This window comes from Barbus barbus (genome assembly GCF_936440315.1).
Source record: "Barbus barbus genome assembly, chromosome: 10".
Classification (NCBI taxonomy): Eukaryota; Metazoa; Chordata; class Actinopteri; order Cypriniformes; family Cyprinidae; genus Barbus; species Barbus barbus.
This window is the reverse complement of record NC_136738.1, coordinates 21,615,915-21,635,762: the sequence shown is the minus strand read 5'-3', so window position 1 is coordinate 21,635,762 and position 19,848 is coordinate 21,615,915. Positions and strand designations below refer to the sequence as shown.

The 19,848-nt window shown below is 38.9% G+C and overlaps 1 protein-coding gene across 1 annotated transcript; it reads right to left on the bottom strand.

Moving 5' to 3' along the window:
* Positions 1 to 313: 313 nt before the first annotated feature.
* On the bottom strand, positions 314 to 18,145 carry LOC306876367 (inactive phospholipase C-like protein 1). Its single transcript, XM_079427470.1, has 7 exons — positions 17,528 to 18,145; positions 14,697 to 16,388; positions 9,161 to 9,523; positions 5,875 to 6,078; positions 4,456 to 4,531; positions 2,781 to 2,890; positions 314 to 1,768 (listed from the first exon to the last, which is right to left on the bottom strand). Exons 1-7 carry the CDS (start codon positions 18,092 to 18,094, stop codon positions 1,601 to 1,603), a joined length of 3,180 nt encoding a protein of 1,059 aa, XP_079283596.1. The 5' UTR covers positions 18,095 to 18,145; the 3' UTR covers positions 314 to 1,600.
* Positions 18,146 to 19,848: the final 1,703 nt, after the last annotated feature.

The window sequence follows — 19,848 nt, the reverse complement described above, 5'->3', positions numbered from 1 at the left end:
CACATTCAGAACATGTACCACTGAAACATCTCCCACACATTTACATTAGCACCCTTGCACACGTACGTTCACATACGCACACAATGTACCAACACTTCTACTTGTCTACCATAAGAAAAATTTTATATATATATATATATATATATATATATATATATATATATATATATATATATATATATATATATATATATATATATATATATATATATATATATATATATATATATATATATATATATATATATATATATATATATATATATATATATATATATATATATATATATATATTTATTTTTAATTTTTTTTTCACATATCTAATTTCTGTTACTCTGTAAACATGAAAAGGTGCAAACTTCAAAAACTAGTCTACTGTAAGTGTTTTTGACGGCAGCAGACAAAATACTGCCAAAGTTTTCCTTGTCTATCATACCACTGTCAAATGTTACACAATGAAGTTGTAAAACAGTTTATACTTTAGATTATCTACTTTAGTCCTCTCAGTGCTTAAAGCTGTTTAAAATAGTTAGTTATTTTTTAAATCAAACAGCCGGCAGCAATTATAGCCATGTTTAGTAGCATGTTTGTCTTTATGACCCAAAAAAAAAAAAAAAAAGTCACGATGACCATGCCAGCGGACTCATTGGAAGCCTTCATCCAATCAAGCCAAGGAATCCGTGTTAATAGAAGTAAAGTCACTTCTCACCCAAACTGTAGTTCATTATTTTGTAACATTGTTCCAATCCCAGGTGTTGAACTCTGATCGCATTACATGGTTATGTGGTACTTGTTGTCCCATTGAGTAACTGGCTCAGTTAACACAGTTAGGGAGCACTGAGCAGTATTTTAACAAAGCCTTCCTGAGTTCATTCTGCATTGTTAATGAGCCGAAGACGATCCGTGTCACTGGAAGATGAGGATATGGTTGCCTCCAAAGGAGAGGCACCAGTTATATCCCATACACTTTGGACTGGATAGGGCTTAGGGGCAGAAACGGTGCTGTCCTGCTGGTGGGCATCACCTGTCAGTCAATTTGAGTGATAGCACAGATGAAAATACAGCCCTGAAGATGATGCAGACTAATGTCAGACCTTCTAAAAGCATTTCTGAGATGTGCTAACCTAAACAAACCTCACGCTTTGGTGGTTTTGTCATGAACTAGGGGAAAAACTATACGTCTTCTGTGTTCAACATTAGTTGCAGTTTTAGATCTATACATTTTTTTTTTCTGCTCAAAAGCGAGTTTGTGAACTGCAAGTAGTTCAACACTAAAGTCCTCTTAAATATTGCAGGAACGTTTTTCATTCCAGCGAAATCTACATTGTTGACATCAGTCATTTAATAATCGCTGAGGAATCCGCTTTAATTCCTTGTACGTCCTTCATTCAGTATGTCTTGATAAGAACATTCCTTATTTTGTCCTCAAATAACATCTGGTCAATGCTGAGCTAGAACAAACACCCATGTCAATGAAGGACAAATGTCCCGACTAGCATCTGTCCATCTGAGACACCTATACCTCTGTCTTTCTGTCTGTTCAACCATTCATTCACCTATGAATAAATGCTCTCTCAATGCTTATGCGTGTCCCTGGGGCTCAGATTCGACCATTGCCATGGCTACTGCCACGTCTGGAGGACAGTCCGTGAGGGGTGTAGTGACCGTCAGAGGTCAAGATCAGGCCGGATGCCTCACAGGCCAAAGCCAGCTGCCTCAACGTATCCAAAGCATCTAACTTAGCACTCCGCAGGAGGTCACACTGACCCTAAAAAGAGAGAGGCATGAATTACATGAACAGGGTTGGTTATGAAGTTATATTATACATCAGTTAGCTCTGGTGCATGAATTTGATTAGGTTCACAGTCTGTGCTTTAGCAGTGGGATTTTTCAGTGACTTAGGCAGGTTACATATTTACACCAGTAGGTGGCGACAAGTGACAATCTTTTTGAGTGAATCATTGCATCACTGAATCATTCATTCAAACTGATTTGTTCAAAAGCACTGATTTGTGAATGATTCTTTGAATCATGAATGATTCAGTCAGTAACTGAATCATTCATATGTCAATAAACCAACCTCTCCATTTCATAAATCTTATTTTCTTAGATTTTACTGTGAACAATTCATCTGTGTATACAAAAAGTAAGATTTTTAATCAAAATGTTAGAACTCTAATTCCTGCCATAATTATTTTCTTTTGCAATATTTTGTTACACTTGTATGTACTTTACTGCAAAGTATTTCATATACAAGTCACAGCAGCACAAATTTGCCCGTTGGAAAATGATCATAAAAACAGATTTTTTTTTTAACAAAAACATTTTACAAGTGGACCTCGGTAGGAAAAACAAATTAATTAAAAACATATGTCCTCTTTAAAAGGACAGATGTATTGACTAAAGCTCTAAAAAAATACAGCAACTATTAATAATAGCCAAACAAGACTTTGAAGAGACTTTTTTCATAGCTTTTATGGCAATGTCTCTTGTTTAGTCCCAAGTGTAAAGTAAATGCTGTTGCATAATCTTTTAACCCATAAACTGCATAAACATCAAATGGAAATGAAACATGAATTTCCAATTGACTAAAACCTACTCTGCTCATTTCAAAAGTCCACCGCACACATGCTACATTTATAAGGTCAAACTACTTTGCAAGATAGAATTTCAAAACAACAGAAGTCTTTCTCCTTTTCGTCTAAAAGCAGAGTGAAAACATTATCCAAAAATGTTTCAAGGCTATTTGAGGGAGGGAAAGAGAAGCTCACGCTATTTACCTTCAGCACAGTGATGTTCCAAGCGAAACTTTCCACAGCTTTACTTTGTTTACGGCCTTTGAGATTTTCCTTTTCTCCCAACCTGGGCAGGTCTTCATGAAACATCATTCCTAAGAGGACATATAACAGAAAACAAACACATACGTGTATAATTTTATCTTTTTTTTTCCACTGGCTTGAGATTTTCAAAAAGCCATTTATGGTGTAAACACGCTTCTGCAGGGACTGAGCTGCCAAATAATGGATGATATGTACTCGTTCATCCTCTGGTTAGATAATATAGTGCTTCCCGTGATGAATCTTGGCATGGCCTCTGTAAGCTGCCCTTTCATTCCTAATCTGCTCACTCTTATTTCATCAATATACCCTCATAAGGACATAAGAACACAGTATTTTGACCTAAGGGCCTCGGATGTGTGTAATTGGGGGTAAAAAATATTTGTGTGAGAGATAATGAGGCTAGAATCAGACAGCGAGGATATCCTAGTACATGCAGAAAGCATTTAATGATCTTGTCATATCCATTCCTAAAGATTTTACAGTTGTAACTGTATCACTGCAGTATTTTGGTAGTTTCCATGGTAAAACTGTAATTTATTGAGCTATCATAATTTAAAGTACTTCAACAACAGTCAAGCTACACTGAAAAAAAGTAGTTACAGTGGCTGTATTACAAGCTACTAAAAATAGTAACAAAATACAATTTTCAATTAAACTTATGTATTCTTACTACTACTATTAATATTATAATAATATTTTAATATAATTTTAATTTAGTAATAGATAATTGATCATTTTTAGCATAAACATTGAGGGGTTTTTAATTAATTCATGTCAATTAGGGTGACAGATCATACTTAGACTAGGCACTTTTTTGAAAAAACACCCAAATTTTAAAAACTGGGGTCGCAAACACAGTGATAAAAAGCACCATTTTCTACATTAAATATAAAAAGGAAGACAGAAAGCTCCATGCAGAGACTGTGAATGATTACTTTAAATGGTGAATCGTTTATTTACATGACACCGCCAGAATGAAGAGTCACAAAAAAGAATCAGACTTCCCAAAGCTACATTCTTTGAATATTGCGTCAACTAACTTGGTTATAAAGCTGCGCGTCCAATACAATTTCACATAACAGTGGTGTTGTGGTTTGTCAAGCTACAAAAACAAATACGCGTTGGAAAAACATTTGTAGCTTGTTACTGAAAAAGCTACACAGAGCCATTGATAGTAGGGTGAAAAGTGTGTGACGTTTCAAGGGACCCCCAGTGGTGGGAGACCCACTGCAATTTTGCCAAAGGGGCCCCCATAAGATAAACCGTACCAGTGACTCGATTTATTATGAACAGCCCTGCTGTCACACTACAAGAAAATGCACTTAAGAACATCACCAGTATAAGTACCTCATCAACACTGGATACTGTGTAGACTTACATCATTTCAAAACAACTCTGTGAAGGTATTTTCAGCACCTTTCAGGATAAAAGGCAATGTTTCAAAGTGTTGATAGCGGACTGTGTGTGCTGTGGATAACAGGATCTACTTTGAATGCAAATTTGAAAAATCTGTGAATTGTTTCTCAAGATTTTCTCACATCCTCTAGGACCTGACTAAAACATCATTCGGTGGAAAGAAAATACAAAGATGATTCATCCTCACTCCTCTACTCACCTTCCTTCTGCACTTGTGCGATTCTCTCATGCACTCCGTCTGCATTTTCTATCAGCTGTTTGTTGGCAGAGATAATCTGAAGAATGATCCAAACAGGAACTATATTATGATCTGCTCATATATTTGAATAAGATTTTTTTCAGCCAAGACACACTCCACTGATCAAAAATGATAGTAAAGACATTTACAATGTTACAAAAGCTGTCTAGTTCAAATATATATATATATACACCATTCTTTTGAATTGTCTATTCATCAAAAAAAAAAAAAATTTTTTTTTTTAAATATATATATATTGCTAAACAGCATTAGCAGCACAACTGTTTTCAACACTCATAAGTTTCTTGAGCACCAAATCAGCATATTTGAGAATTCATGTCATGCATGTCAGCATATTTGAGAATGCCATTACTGGATTAAATTACATTTAAAAATAAGCAGTTATTTTAAAATGTAATACTTCATAAGATTATTGTTTTACTGCATTAAAACATAAATGCAGTCTTGGTGAGCACAAGAAACCTCTTTCAAAAACATGAAAACAGTTCATCAATCCCAAAACTATTCAACAGCATTGTACACCAATTGTATGAATATGGCTAAAAATGTGAACCCAAAGGACTAATTTCCTCAAAAAAATAACCCTGCTGATGTCACGTCTCCCAAATGAATGAGAAACTGCTCCTAATTTTGCATGAAATTCTTCTAAGATTTATCCAAACTAAATTATATATTATTCATTCATTCATTTCATAGGTCTATATACTTTTACTCCATGTAAACTTCTCTCATTTCTGACATAAAAATACTCAAACATTACACATCTGAGAACTCTATGAACTATGAAAAAGAGATCTTTAAGCAATACAATTTTGAGAAGACCCTTGCTGCCCTCTCTCACAGTGCAGATATTTATAAAATGTAGTCCTGCCAGTCAGTGCTGTCTGACTCTCTGGGTCTTAAACACAACAGGACCCAGAGTCAACCCACAGAGAGAGACAGAGAATGAGGGAACCTACAAAAGGAGAGGAGGAGGATGGTGACTAAAGCTTGAAATGTCTTACTCACGCCGATGTGCCTGTTCTTAATCCCACACACATACACGTGGGATGGATAAAAAGACAAATGCCATTATAATGGCAGGTAATGCAGCTTATATTTGCAGCAGTGAAATGCCATGTTTTAAGAATTGCTTTGTCAACATAAAGAGAGAGGTCTCTCTAGCCTAACATTTAGGAAAGGGTTTTATCTGCACATTTGTGATGCCTGGGAAATTTAGCATAAGCATAAAGTTGGTCTATTATAGTCTATGAAACAGAACCACGACAACCCGACAGAAAAACAAATGGCAATGATGCATGACATTAAAATAAATATGTGATTTAAACATCATAATGGGCATAAATGGGAATCTCTTACCGTGTCATAACCATTTAGCAGTTTACGAGTGGCATCAGTCAAGTTGCCCACAGGTTCCAGGCATGGGTAACCTTCCTTCAGAGTGAGTGTGGCACTTGGGGGCCCATCTGGACTCTGCAGCCTCGTGGCTAAGCTCTGGATGCACTGCTTCACTGTGGCCATCGGGGGGAGCCCACACTGCTCTTTAAAAGCCACTGTGGCGCTCTGAAGACAGAGAAAAACATGACCACACAGGCACACACTTGGTTAACACAAATATTTCAATAAGCCCAAGAGAGAGAGAAAAAAGTAAGTTACATGACAATACAAAAATGTCATGTTAATAAACAAAAGAAACAAAATGTGCATTTTTTGTCTCTTGTGCTCAATGTATTAATTTGATTTTTTTTTAAAACACAGTAAAACAAATATTGTGGAATATTACTACAATTACATAAAATAACATTAAAAATTAAAATAATCGTTATACAAAACAAAACATTATATTATACGCTTTTGATCAATTTTATGTAACCTTGCTAAACGTAATAATTTCTTATAATATTCTTTTTAAAAAATGGACCCCAAACTTTTAAATAGTATAGTACAGAGTACTCTAAAAGCATACGATCACAACTGCAAGATCACGACAAAAAAATAATAAAAAGCTAAGAGAAAACTTGAAAAATGGTGACATTTATATTGTTTGACACTGACTGTACTATGTAAAGCTACTCTCACGAGGCAGAGCCAAAATAATGACTTCTTTCCTTTATACAGACAGATAAACCTGTGCAATTTAACAGCTTTCTATGTCTGCATGACTGTCAAAGGCCTCAGCTAATCACATTTCAGCTTTTTATCATACATTACCCTTCATTACATTGTGGCAGATAGAGAGCCCGTTTCTATTTTCCACCTTACAGAATCACACACCCACAACCGTGATTAACAAAGTCATTTGGAGATGTACGTGTGTGTTAAGGGGGCTTCATGTGGGTGATTAGTCTGTATAGCTGTGTTTATTTGTATGAGAAAGAAGTCTATAGGGTATGCTGTGAATAAAGTGGACATTGGCTCAGATATATTATACAAGAAAATGGAATGGAAATAAAAGAAAAAGGGACCAGTGTGTACAGTGACCCCATGAAGTATTTGGACACTGAAAATGTATAAATGTCACTGCATTAGATAAAAAGAAAAATCAAACCAAATGGCTTTCAATTCAAAGAAAGATAAGAATGCATTTGGGCTAAATTTAATTAAACAAACAAAGTCTGTTACCTGTGGTGTGTGAGGTAACAGATTCATAATTCTACTAAAAAGGACCATTGGATCAGATGGTTAACAGAAATTGCAAAGATAAGACTAAAATAAATAGTTTTTGGGGCTGCTGTCTGGTTGTGTGTTTATTTCTGAGATCAGCAGGTTTTGTGAACACCGTAATTATGGATAAGGAGCAACTTCTCTTCCTCAACACTGCGGTGGCAAGTGATCCTGGCCCTGTCACCTGACCCCACAGATACTCAACCCTCTATCCCTCCTCCCCTTACCGTCACCCATAAATCATACCTTAACTTCAGAGTCTAGGTCAGCAGAACTGTTGTGTTTTTGCTTGGTTTAATTTCAAGGGCTTGCTTGAGAATTTAGATCAACACACTGAGATGCCAGAAATGTGTGTTTACATCAGTTCAGTTGAACCCCTGAAATGGCAAGTGAACCGAGGTTTGCGTTTACAATGAATGGCCGTACTCCAGTGAGGAGGTGTCTGGTTTTTACATGTTCAGAACGGAGACTTGCAACTTCATGTCATCTGATTATTAAAAGTCTGTATCAAAGCATTGCTATTGCTAGTGAGGTTGAATCTTCAGGTGAGATGTGAATCTTCACATCTTAGGATGTGAAGCTATTACTTATGTGTACACTGCAAGCAAATGTTTAATGGAAAAAAAACAAATATATTCATCCACCTAATGTCTCACTATTATATTTGTTTTCAGTGCCTGACACTGCCATGTTATTAGTGAGCAAGACCTATTTACAAACAGCACCAATTATCTGCACGACCCACTGAACAGCACTAATAGCACTGATGAAAAGCTACTTAATTGTTTTGTTCACTATTTCCAAACCATTATATTTAGACAGCTCTGACTGGGAGAGACCGCCGTCAATCTAGATGGTTACTAATGTGGCCTCATCCAAATCACAAATACATCCATTTAAAATGAAACACATTAGTAAAAGCTGAACCCATAGAATATGATGGAAGGAATATAAAATATTTAGAAATACAATCAAATATTTAATTATAAAATGTTTAGAAATTATTCCAATAAAATTAACTAATAAATTTACTATTTATTTAGCTTTTAGATTATAGGTTTCTATGCAGTGCACTGGTAACTTTTGAAAACTTATCAGGATGCTAATCCCCAGCACAGCCCCAAGCATTAAGCGATAAACCTTACATTTTTGACAGGAATGAAAACAAGGCTGTGACGGATAGAAGTACAGTGGGTCCAATGGGCTGTACTGTTATTAAACAACATACCGATAGTTCAGCTGATGAAACGTCTTTCTAAATAACTTTCAACGGAATAATAACTTCATAAAAGAGTTTAGAAAGTTGTGAGGACCTTTATACAGTCTGTGATTTCGCAAAGAGTGTAAGTCTATCTCTCACAGTGTTGTTTTCATCTGCGTTAAATTCAACAGTGTCTAGCCTGATTAAGGTCTATAGTTCACCCAAAAAATGAAAATTTACTCAACCTCATGTCATTCCAAACCCACAAGACACAAATTAAGATATTTTATGAAACATGAGCGGTTTCTGTCTCTCGTTTGGAAGTACAGGCATGCGAGCCTAATTTGAATCTGTTCGTTTTATGAAGCAAGCATATCTCTTCATAAAACTTGGATTAAACCGCTTGAATCTTATGGATTCATTTTACAATGCCTTTATGACCTTTCTGGATCCTTGGATCAGTCTGTCTTTGAAGAATAACCTTGAAGAATAATAAGAAGTCTTATGGGTTTGAAACAACATGAGGGTGAATAATTTTTTTTTTTGGGTGAACTATCCCCCTATTACCAGCAAGATTGCCTTGATCATCCAGCATCACATGGAAAAAAACCATGCTGGCTGACCAGCACCAAACCGCACTAATCTACATAAACCAACCTAAACCAGAATGGAAATTCCTACATGTGTGACCTGGTCTTTTCAGCAGGGTGTGGCTGCTAAGTAGTGAAGAAGTCAAATTGCTAGTTTTACTGTTGTCTGAACACGCACAACCTCCCTTACCAGTGCATCCTCTCGCAGGTCTGTAGCTTCTCGCAGAGGTCCGCTGGCTGGGCGGAAATTGTCATCCAGCACTTTGATTCCCGTGTTACGCAGAGTGACATACTCTCGTCCACGCCGTGCTCCTCTCCTGACAGACAGACCTCGTCTCTGGGCCTTTCCCCCACCTCTGCGGTTAGTGATGGCGATGTGTACAAACAGGCTGGCGTGGGGCAAAAGGTCTCCAGCGAGGCCCAGCAGGGGCACATTGCGGTAACCAGGCTGTAGACACTCAAAAGCGATGGTGTACTGGCCAATGAAGTCATCACCTATATAATCATCATCCAGAACTACGAAACGCAGCAGGGCTAGTTCAGGCATGTTCACCTGAAAAGAGAAAACAGTGAATGTAATTTTAGGCTCTTCAGGTGTGCAACATTCTACAGATGCAGCTGCAAGGAGAATTTAATATCTAGTGTGTGTAAACAGATACTTAACACATGAGCAGATATTCTGAAATATGAAGCATGCAAAATTTAGTGTAGACCACTGAGCCAAACGTGCCACTGTAACACCACAGAATATGGTAGTTAAAAGGTGCATAAAGCGCATTCCAACAGTCTCATCTTTTTAAATATGGAAATGTTTAGCATGCACACACTATCACCTAGACATCTGGCTATGTAGGACAAACACCCACATTAATAAATGAGGACACAATTTAACAAAATCATAGGCCTACATCTTGCACACCATGAATAACTGCGGGACTGTTACAGGCTGAACCAACTTACAAAAATGATTGCGTAACTATTGTTAGAGATTCACATAACCAATAAGCATACTCGCACAGTAACAAGTACATTGAAAATAACAAATGGTACCTGAGAGCAATATCACTTAAATTACTAATCTGTGCATCTCCAAAAGAAGACGTATCGTTATCGAGAGGGGTGCGTGTAAGCATATTCATGATATGTAGATGTATGTATACACAGCATGTACTAACACACACACACACAACAAGTGAACACAAAAGAGTTGTGTCACACTGAATATGCATATTCATACTAAGAAAAAGAAAAACAGAAAATCTGGCAGGAAAACAGACAACAAAGAAAAAATGCCTCAGCTGGCAGCAGACACCCACGCAGACGCCTGGACACAACTCATGCAAGAGAAAATAGTTCAAGACAGGTATGCAGCATCTCAGAGAACCTGCTTCAAGCTTCTGTACATGGACAAATTTAGTGAACTCTACAGACAAAACTGTTCTATGATATTCCCATGTTTTTGGACATGGTAATACCATGTTAAGACAATGGCTGTATGTTGCTGTAATAGCATAAGGGTCCCAAATAAATATTGTAAATACAATGGTACATAAATAATTAGTACAGAAAGGAACATACACACATCTAGGTATGACAAATACATGTATACTCTACAGAAACATTAAATAAACTCCATTATATAGAGTTATATAGCAAATCTCAACTGCTGAATTGCTAGCATCATTGCAAAATGCAAGAGTATTAATACATTTTCACCCAACTTTAATCTGTGAATGGGCATGAAGTTATTAAAATGTTATCAAACAACATCATGATTTTCTCTAAAGCTGCTTTGAAGCAAAGTAACAGATAAGTATGATTAGACTTGATATTGAGACTGGCATCATTAGGGGTACAGAGCTCTCAGATACTTATCTGTTTACTGAAAAAGGCCACAGGAAGAGATGTAAAAGCATTCTATCAGATCCCACCAGGGGATATGCATTTGCTCTTCTGTGTCTCTGTGTCTGTGTGCGTGTGCGTGTTAGCAAGACTCTGATAGGTGTACCACTCCCATGACTTATAATTGTATGACGTCCTTGAGCTCCAAGCAACAAGAGACAAACAAATGCAAACAACAAGAGGCACAATCCCCCAGGACAGAGTAAGTGTGTGTGAGAGAGATATATTTGTGATCTCACTGGATCATTCTCAAAACCTCCTCTTCAAATAACCATATGGCACAGTCTTTGGTTTAAATCACAATAGCAGGGATTTAAATTTATAAGCACTAAGGACAAGTCTCTAAATTTTTATCACTGCCTACTTGCAATACAATGTGTATGATGTAGAAACTCATCCAAAAGGCACATATCTTTATACAAAACATGGATGTACAGTGTCTGGAGATTCATATCGGAAGACTGTTGTTTTCTAGTCAGTGGTGCAGAGCATTTATTAGGGCTAAATATGACAAATGCAAAAACTGTGTGGGGTAAACAGGCAATAAATACAGAAGATGTATTTACTGCATATTCCTGTCAAAGTCTTCACTGTCATTCTAATAAAGAATATTTTCATTTTAAAGCCTCCAATTTCCTCTTGTTTCAGCATGAAATGCAAGGCATATGGAGCTTTGTTATAATCTGTCCTTGAAAAGTTGTATTTTTTGTGGCAAACAATATTAGCTGGTTTATATTTAACTAGGTCTTACAATACGAACAGTTCTGGCATGTAGTGTGACAATAGTGTGCTTGAACATCTCTCTGCTTGTTGATAGAAATTAGTATTCTTGACAGAAACATTTTTTAGCCTTCAAAAATTGCTCCTAACACAATTTCCTCAAAGCATACACTAACTCTCCTCAGGTGAACCTTGTAAAAATGTACTGATTGGTTTCAGCAGTCTTGCTTCACACCCAGAGTGCTGCATGTTTGTGTCCACTTCATTGCACTGGAAATCACAGGTAAAACAAACCCTCACCTGCACCAAGAAACTCTTAATTTGCATCTCGTGATTAAAGCAGTCTAAATTTGGCATGAAACTGTAATTAGGCCCTGCTAAAAGAAAGGTCACATCACAGAGGAAAAAAATAAAAAAATAAATAAAAATGTTGGAAGAAACTGACACCCACTTATAGAACAGTGTAATGAGGCATCTAGACTGTAGGTTTGAACTACAATCCAGGGCGAGAGCATTAGTGTTAGCAGGCCATTAAGTTTTGATGTAGACCTTCCCTAATTACAGATCTAAGAAGAGTTGTGTTGAGTTGCACACTCTTGCGTCATCCCAGTGCATCCATGAGGACAGACTGCATCCATTAACCTCATTCTGGTTGTGGATCACAGGTCAGTACTCTATACATTCATGTTATTTATGTATGTGACATTTGTGTTATAGTTTCCAGCTCAGGTTAGCGCATGCTACGAAATTAAAGCAAATGGAGCAATGAGTGAACCAGTGAGAGCTAACCTTTTATAAACTCGCTGCATTCTATCAGGATATGTTTATGTCTAACTACATTGAGAGAAAATCAGCATATCTTCAAAAAACATTGAAACTTTCGCAACAAATCTCAGAGTCTTGGATCAGCGCTAAGAGCAGAATTAGCTTTCAGCCATTTTGTTGTCCTCGGAAATCTATGTATGCAAAGCCCAGGCAGAGCCAATAATATTTGTGTTACAGAAACAGAATTCTGTCAATGGCATTTTCACCTAATGGTAAGCAAAATATAACAAGTTAGTTTGGAATCACCTTGTCATCATTACAATCTTCTAAGGGAGGTCAGTGAGTATGTGTTTTAGAATGATGGGCATAGCTGCGCTCAGTCGGAACTCTGTTAATATTGCATGCAGCAGGGAATCAATGTGAGACATGGCTCAGTTGCTGCTTCATGGACTGCAGCATTCTGATTAAGACATGAGAATGGACACTGCCCTCAAGACTGATACACACAGAGAAGCCTAGAATAACCTTGCACGTCACTGGCCACACCACAGAACAGAGGGTCAAAAACCCACAGGCAAGGTATCATGTAAAACGTCTCATGCCTCAAAGTTTTATACCGTCTTTTTCTATCTCAGAAAAACATCAAACTACAGACCAGAAGTCAATAATTTCCAGTTTGGGAGCTGTGTTCTAGTCATATTCTTATGCAGGACTGACCATTCACAAAGAGCTTCATTGACAGGCGATCTGACCAATCATAACACCAAATCCGCCATCGTGTCCGACAGCTACGGCTGTAAACTAATAATAAATAAAAATTTCTATTAATTAGATTGTGTTTTATTAAAAGGTGCATTAAAGGTGATTGTCTTCAGAAACATTTTTTGTTATGCTGGTTGAAAGTCTCCTCACATCCCGATAGCAATCATTAAGTTAAGTGGTCTAAATGTATTTATATGTATTTATATATTCTGTGGATGACGTAGGACCAAGAAATGTTCGTCCAATCAAAACGCTCATTCTGAGCAGTTTTATTGACTTTCCTACCTGCCTGTCAATATGTATTTGCATACCTCTGTGCACCTGGTTTGCGCAGACAGGATACGTCATCAGCACTTTCACATACGCTATGCAGACTAAGCGAGAATGGCAGGCAAACATCAACAACCTGATCTTCCTTCCTTGTATTGTAGTACTTTAACTAACTGTACTATAAAGTTTTCTTACCAGTGAATGACATATGATGTATTGTAGTAATGTTGTCTCTGGTCGTCTGATCTGTTCGCAGAGTTCCTCCTGTTCAGGAGGCGTGGCTTTGGACAGCGATTTGCAGGAAGGGTGAGACGTTCTCTTTCAGTGCTATCAGGCTAAAGTTAGCATTTTCCAAGATCTACTACTGCACCTTTAACATCTACACCTACCCCAACCCTAAACAATAATGCAAAAACAGTCATTTTTGTTGTACAGTGTGAAAAAATTACACTATACTGATGTGTGCATGCCCATGTAGGGGGAAAATATAAATAAGACATTAATAAAGACAGGAGGATAGATTAACTTCAGTGGACTTCGGTGAATAATGGTGTGTTCCACTGTTTAAATAAAATACTTTCTGATTTTCATTCATGTTCGTTTTGTGCTTTAAGTACATATGAAAAGATGATCTGTTCAGGTTAGCGCTTTAACTGAGGCAACACAGTGATCTGTCATTAAAGAGCCACAAAATAGTATTTAATGTTTAAATTTATTTAAAAATGACAAAATTTGAGAGCTGACAATCCTGAGACCTTGTACCAGAAGTAACCTGCTCTGTCTTGTCTGTCGGTGCGTTGTCAGTTTCCTCTTTAGTCTGCAATCTATTTTTTACTGCGTGAGAACATGTGTAATATTGAGAGTGGCATTGTTTGTCGGAGATAGCAACAGTAACTAAAGAGGGTGGCTCTTTGCGAAGGGTCAGTTGTCATACACAAAAACATTTCCTTAAAATGGACAGTTATGAATAATTATATCCAAAACAGTGATTTTATAATTGTTAAATAATTTACATTGAGTAGATGTAGAAAACATTTTTCTTTTAGATGTACTGCTGATCATTTGTTTTGTGTGTGTGCATTCATTTTTCATTCATTTTACCATGGTAAAAAAGTAGAAAGTAATGGCTATAGTACTGCTACTTCACAACCAATTTGAAAGTTACATGCAACTGCCACTAGGGGGCAAAATGCAAAAACCATATGCAAATTAGATGGTGGAAAGGTCGACTTTAGTTTCAATAAAGTGTTCCAACATCATATATGAAATAAATTAGATTTATATTCATGATGTTCTCACTCTCTCACCTGGAACTCAAAGGTCTCGTCAAATAGTGGGTCATCCTGGTTCTGGGCAGCAGTGCGAGTTCTCTGCTCTGTGCAGTCTGCAGGCACTCCGTGCAGCTCCAGCACCACATATGGGTCAATGACCTCACCTTTGGCACCAGAGCCTTGTGGCTTGGGTAGACTATGAGCACTAATAACCTTCACCCTGAGTGTTTGTGGTGGTACACCAGGCACGCAGCCTTGCGACTGGGCACTGAAGTAGGAAACCTCCTCTCGCATGACTGCTGGACGAAGAACATACCCACACCCACCATTCTGCATAAAACGGCCACGGGTCAGGTCTAGCATGGCACCTGGCGTCTGCTGGTTGAGTGCCACCAGTTGCACACCTCCTTTCCAGTAGCCTTGTGGGTTTGGGTTGCTAGAGTCTAGCCTAACAGAGCTGGGCCGCACACGAGTTAGACTGCGCTTGGTAAAGATCACCAGCTCTTCTGGGCTCTCACTGGCCAGGCGTCCTGCCTCTCCTTCCCCAAGAGAGCACAGGGTCCAGTAAGGGGGGTCAAGCTTCATAGGTGTACCTGGTGTAGATGGAGTGGAGGGGGGGGAATGCTGTTGGGATGGCTGTGCACTCGTCCGGTGAGCATAAAAGTTGCGACTTCCAGTACGAGCAACTGCGACAAGATCAGACAATTCACGCCGCAAGCAGAGGCGCCTTGGCTGTGGGGGCGGGGGAACAACAAGGACCACCCCCAGTTCCTCTTCCCCAGGGATAGTCATCCTTCTGCCAGCCAGAGGACCACCACCACCAATCTCCTCATCCTCCTCAGATACCTCTCCTTCAGAACCTTCCTCTTCGGGGGGCAGCTTCTTTCCGACAAGAAGCACCTTTCCCTTCAGCTGCTCTGGAGAGGGCAAAGTGGTTGCACGACCTCCCAGACTGACAGGCAGAGATTCAGGGGTATAGAGCTTGGGTCCAAAAACCTTTTTTAGGTGTTGTGCAAGAGTACGTTGCTGGGACGGTGAGCAACGCTGGCATAAATACAGCAGCAGAGGATACTGGGAGGTGAGAAACGCATACTTGTTGACTACTTCCAGGGCACTGCGCAGAGTAACAGAACCATGATGGTGGTGGTGATGATGGTGGTGGTGATGATGCTTTCCCTCTGTACCATGGTCTACACCCAATAGTGGCTCCCCTTCTGGCCCATCGGTAACCCCAAGCTCCAGACACCGACAGCCAGCCTGCAGTGCTCGAATGAGACCTCCAAGATCAGCTCGGCCGTGCACTTGGTCATCCAGCAGGTAGGAGCGGTAGGAGGCATTGATGAAATAATGAGATAGGGGCATCTTCATGTCCTGGCACACATTCTGGTGCTCAGGGTCTAATAACTGGCACTCAGCTGACTGTAGGTAGCGGGTAAAGCCATCCAAGCCCAGTAGACCTCGTTCACGCCCAGCTGCAGAGGGCTCAAAGCGGTGAAGAAGCTCCAAGCAGCCCTCAGTGGTGGCCAATGATAGGCCTTGTTCACTCTCTAGGAAAAGACGCAGGTCTTGGGCGTCAAGGCACTCTCGGTCTTTTGAGAGTTGCACTAGCAAGAAATAGACATCAGGTCGCGTACACAATTCACAGTAGGCCTCCTGGAATTCTTCCAGCGTAACATGAGAGGTTAGCTTCTCTTTGCTCCGCTGAATTTCCTTAAAGCGCAATCGCACCTGATAAAAAGAAAAAAAGAAAGTTGTATTAACGTTTTTAGTACACACATTTGTGTTGGCAGCACTTTTATGGATTGTTTTTTATGGATTTTATGGACCTTGTTTTTTCAAAGAGTGATTAAAAGAGGATTAATCTACAAACTATTATCATTGTGCTACTGCCCAAGGCACTTGCTCCAGGGGGAATGCCTTGCTTTGGATATTTAAGTATTTACTAAATGATAAACAAGAGAACATAAGGACTACTGTCAGGTGACGATTGGTTATTGATGACCAAGGCCTTGAGAGTTCTGCAGTCTACTGCAATTATCATCTGCTTATGATGTAAGCCTGTCTCATCAGTTTTTGTAGGTTTTGTTTCTTGAATAAGAAATGCTGGGGGGGTTGGTGATATTCTTCCTTGGAAAGAACTTTGAAACTTAATGAGCAATCGCAGTAATAACTATTACACAAACCAGAGGCAAATCAAATAAGCAGCTAGTGGCAGATAGTGATTTGAATCTTGAGACAAAATGTCATAAGGCAAACAAATTTAGGGACAGCAGCACTTCACAGGGCCTAGATCGTGTCCTGCATTTTTCAAGATTAGGATACAGCCAGGAGCAAAGTGAGTCATTCCTATACAGTCAGCTCCTCAATGCTTGCCCTTTTTGTCTTTACACGTCTCTCTAGACACATGAAGCAGATGCCTCACACCCGCTGTCACAAAGACTTGGGAGACTTGGCCCTGTGGCTTCTGTCTGTCCTCCTCCTGTCCCCAGCTGTCCAATCCACACACAAACACACATGGATGAAACTACTGTCACAGCTGCCAAATTGAAAACCAAACAATTGCTGTGCGCCTCAGCAGGGCTGGTTATCAAGTCAAGCTAAGTAATGATACAGATAGACGAGCTCTGGAACAACAATCATATTGCCTGTTCATATTTATGGCTCTTTCAGTGTTTGTTTTTCATTTCACAGTAGTATGATTCTTATTTTATTCGTCCTACATATAAACCGCTGCAGTATATGCGTTCCTGATTGCTTTCAATTTGGGGAGCCAGACTTTCAGTATTGCTTGGCTTTTTCTAAACCCATTTACTCATGAAATGCAAGATTTTGTGGTCAATAAATTGAATTATAAAAGAATGTCCTACCTTTGCTTCCCTAATGCCAGGGCAGAGTTTACAGATGGCGGCCACTGCTGTGTCCTCAGACACAATTCCGTGTCCATCTTCATCAACGAGAGCAAACTCTGCCGCCAACCAGTTCTGCCTCATCTTGCCTCCAATACTGCCTTCTCCCATCCCTCCATCCCCGCCACTCCCTCCACCAATGCAACCAGGGTGAGACAACAGGTACCGCAACCCTGTCACCCAGATGTTGGCCACATCAGCAGAAAGAGCAACCAGGTCCAGGGACTGATACTCATCACCGTGAATGATGGAGAAGGCTGCTTCTTCAGCAAGGTGATCCGATGGGCCATTGTGGAGAAAGGTCTCTGTGCTTTTCCCTGTACGGACCTCACGAATAGCAGAGATGTCAAGTCGAGCTCGGTCACCATCTTTCTTGGAGGGTTCCCAACGGAGGCAGGCCAGCTCAGGATCCAGAGTGTAGAATCTCGAGTAGATGCGCGAGTTGGGTCGCACCTTCTTTAGCTCGCAGCCACCCTGCATGAAGGCAAGGCAATCTGCAGCACTGCTCACCTTCTTTTCTGATGGCATACTGCTGAAGGAAACAGTTTTCTTTCTCCCACCACTGACTTTGGCCACTGAAGGATCCTTGGAAGAAAAAAAGAAGTAAAAATTAAACACTATGTGAACCACTAAGGAAGAAAACTTCTACACAGTGTCATTCTACACAGTGCTGTTCTAGTAAAACATCTTAGCAACAAAGCAAGATGGAAACTGGCTCATCAATTACAGAAAGCTCTTTGTGTTCAAGCATGTCTGTAGGTTTACGTCCAAACATGACATATGTTTCTACCTGAAACGACTTTTTGCACATAACCATTCAGGCACATTAATGGAGCTTCATATCATCCAAGGGAAATAAACTATGGTGCCCTTCCTCTGGCCTATTTTGAATAAATTAAACTAACCACATCCAACATTACATCACAGACCAGCAGCAGTTTTTTCTTTGTTATTCTTAATTCTGTATTTGTCATTAAATTATTGGTGTCTAGTTCATTTTACCTAGCAAAACCTAAAATCTTGGGCTTCATAAAGAAAAAATAATATCCTTTAGAAATATTCAGATTTGAACTAATTCCCAAATAAGATGATTCGGTAACATGTTGCTGAAAAGCTTATGTAGCAATTCAGCCATGCACGTTAACATTTTAAAAACAACCATTCATTTTCAAGCAGTTCACTCCAGAGATGCAGAATGATGAAATGATAAATTAAATTCCTTTTGGAGTAACAGAAAAAAGCAAAAGCTAAACAATGGCAGAATTAACCTTCACCTTGTCCGACCCACTGAAAGGAAAGGAGATAAAAAGGTTTCTGTTTGCTGGTGCTGGTGGTCTTGCTGGTTTAAATATATGTGCTTGCAGCACTGGTCTAAAGTATCTATGTCCTAATACCTAAAAATGAATCCACAACAAAGCCTCCTAAAGGAAACACATTATGTCATTGTAGTAGTTAGAATATGTAATCTGGGATTTCCAACCCAAGCCATTTGGCACTAATCAGACCGACTCTCATAACAGATACGCAGAGAGCATGTACGCAGAAGCTAATGAAATGTCAGACATACCAAATATCAAATATGGGCTTTATACAATCAAGACATGAATAATCCCAATGGAAAGTCTTCAGTTTCTCTCCATGTGCCATAACTATTACTTTTCAAACCAATCATCAGACATGAAATTTATACCTGGCAGACAATAAAATGGGCAGAAGAAAAATTCCAAAGACTCAATCATATCTGTCCAGGGACCAGAATATCATATATAAACTTAGGTGGTGAGCTTTTGTGGCCAGCAAGGAACAACATAGCAACCATCCCCAACATCCTAATAACCAACTAGCAACACTCTTGAATTCACCCTGAAAACATGAAGAACCACTGATGTTTTGTTTAGAAAATTTAAAAATCTTAATATGGCCCAATTTACCATGTCAGGGAATTTTCCATATTGATTTTTCAGATGTTTTCCCAGAATTTTGAAATACACATTGCATTGCGTTATGTTTTAGGGTTGAAGGAAACATCCATGGAAAAAAAAAAAAAAAAAAAATAGTAATTTTATGTCAGGATATAATTTGCTTTTCTTGTTTTGTTTCATTTTTTTAACAGTGTAGTTTCACATTCACATTCTGCCTCTATTATCGTAATTCACATCCTTTTTGAGTCAAAGACAAAATAAGCACAACTTGGAGCTTTCACAAAACACCACAATTCTGGAATTCCTCAGGAAAGGAAAACCCGGTTGACATTCAGACCAGATAAGCAGTGGATGAGGTCA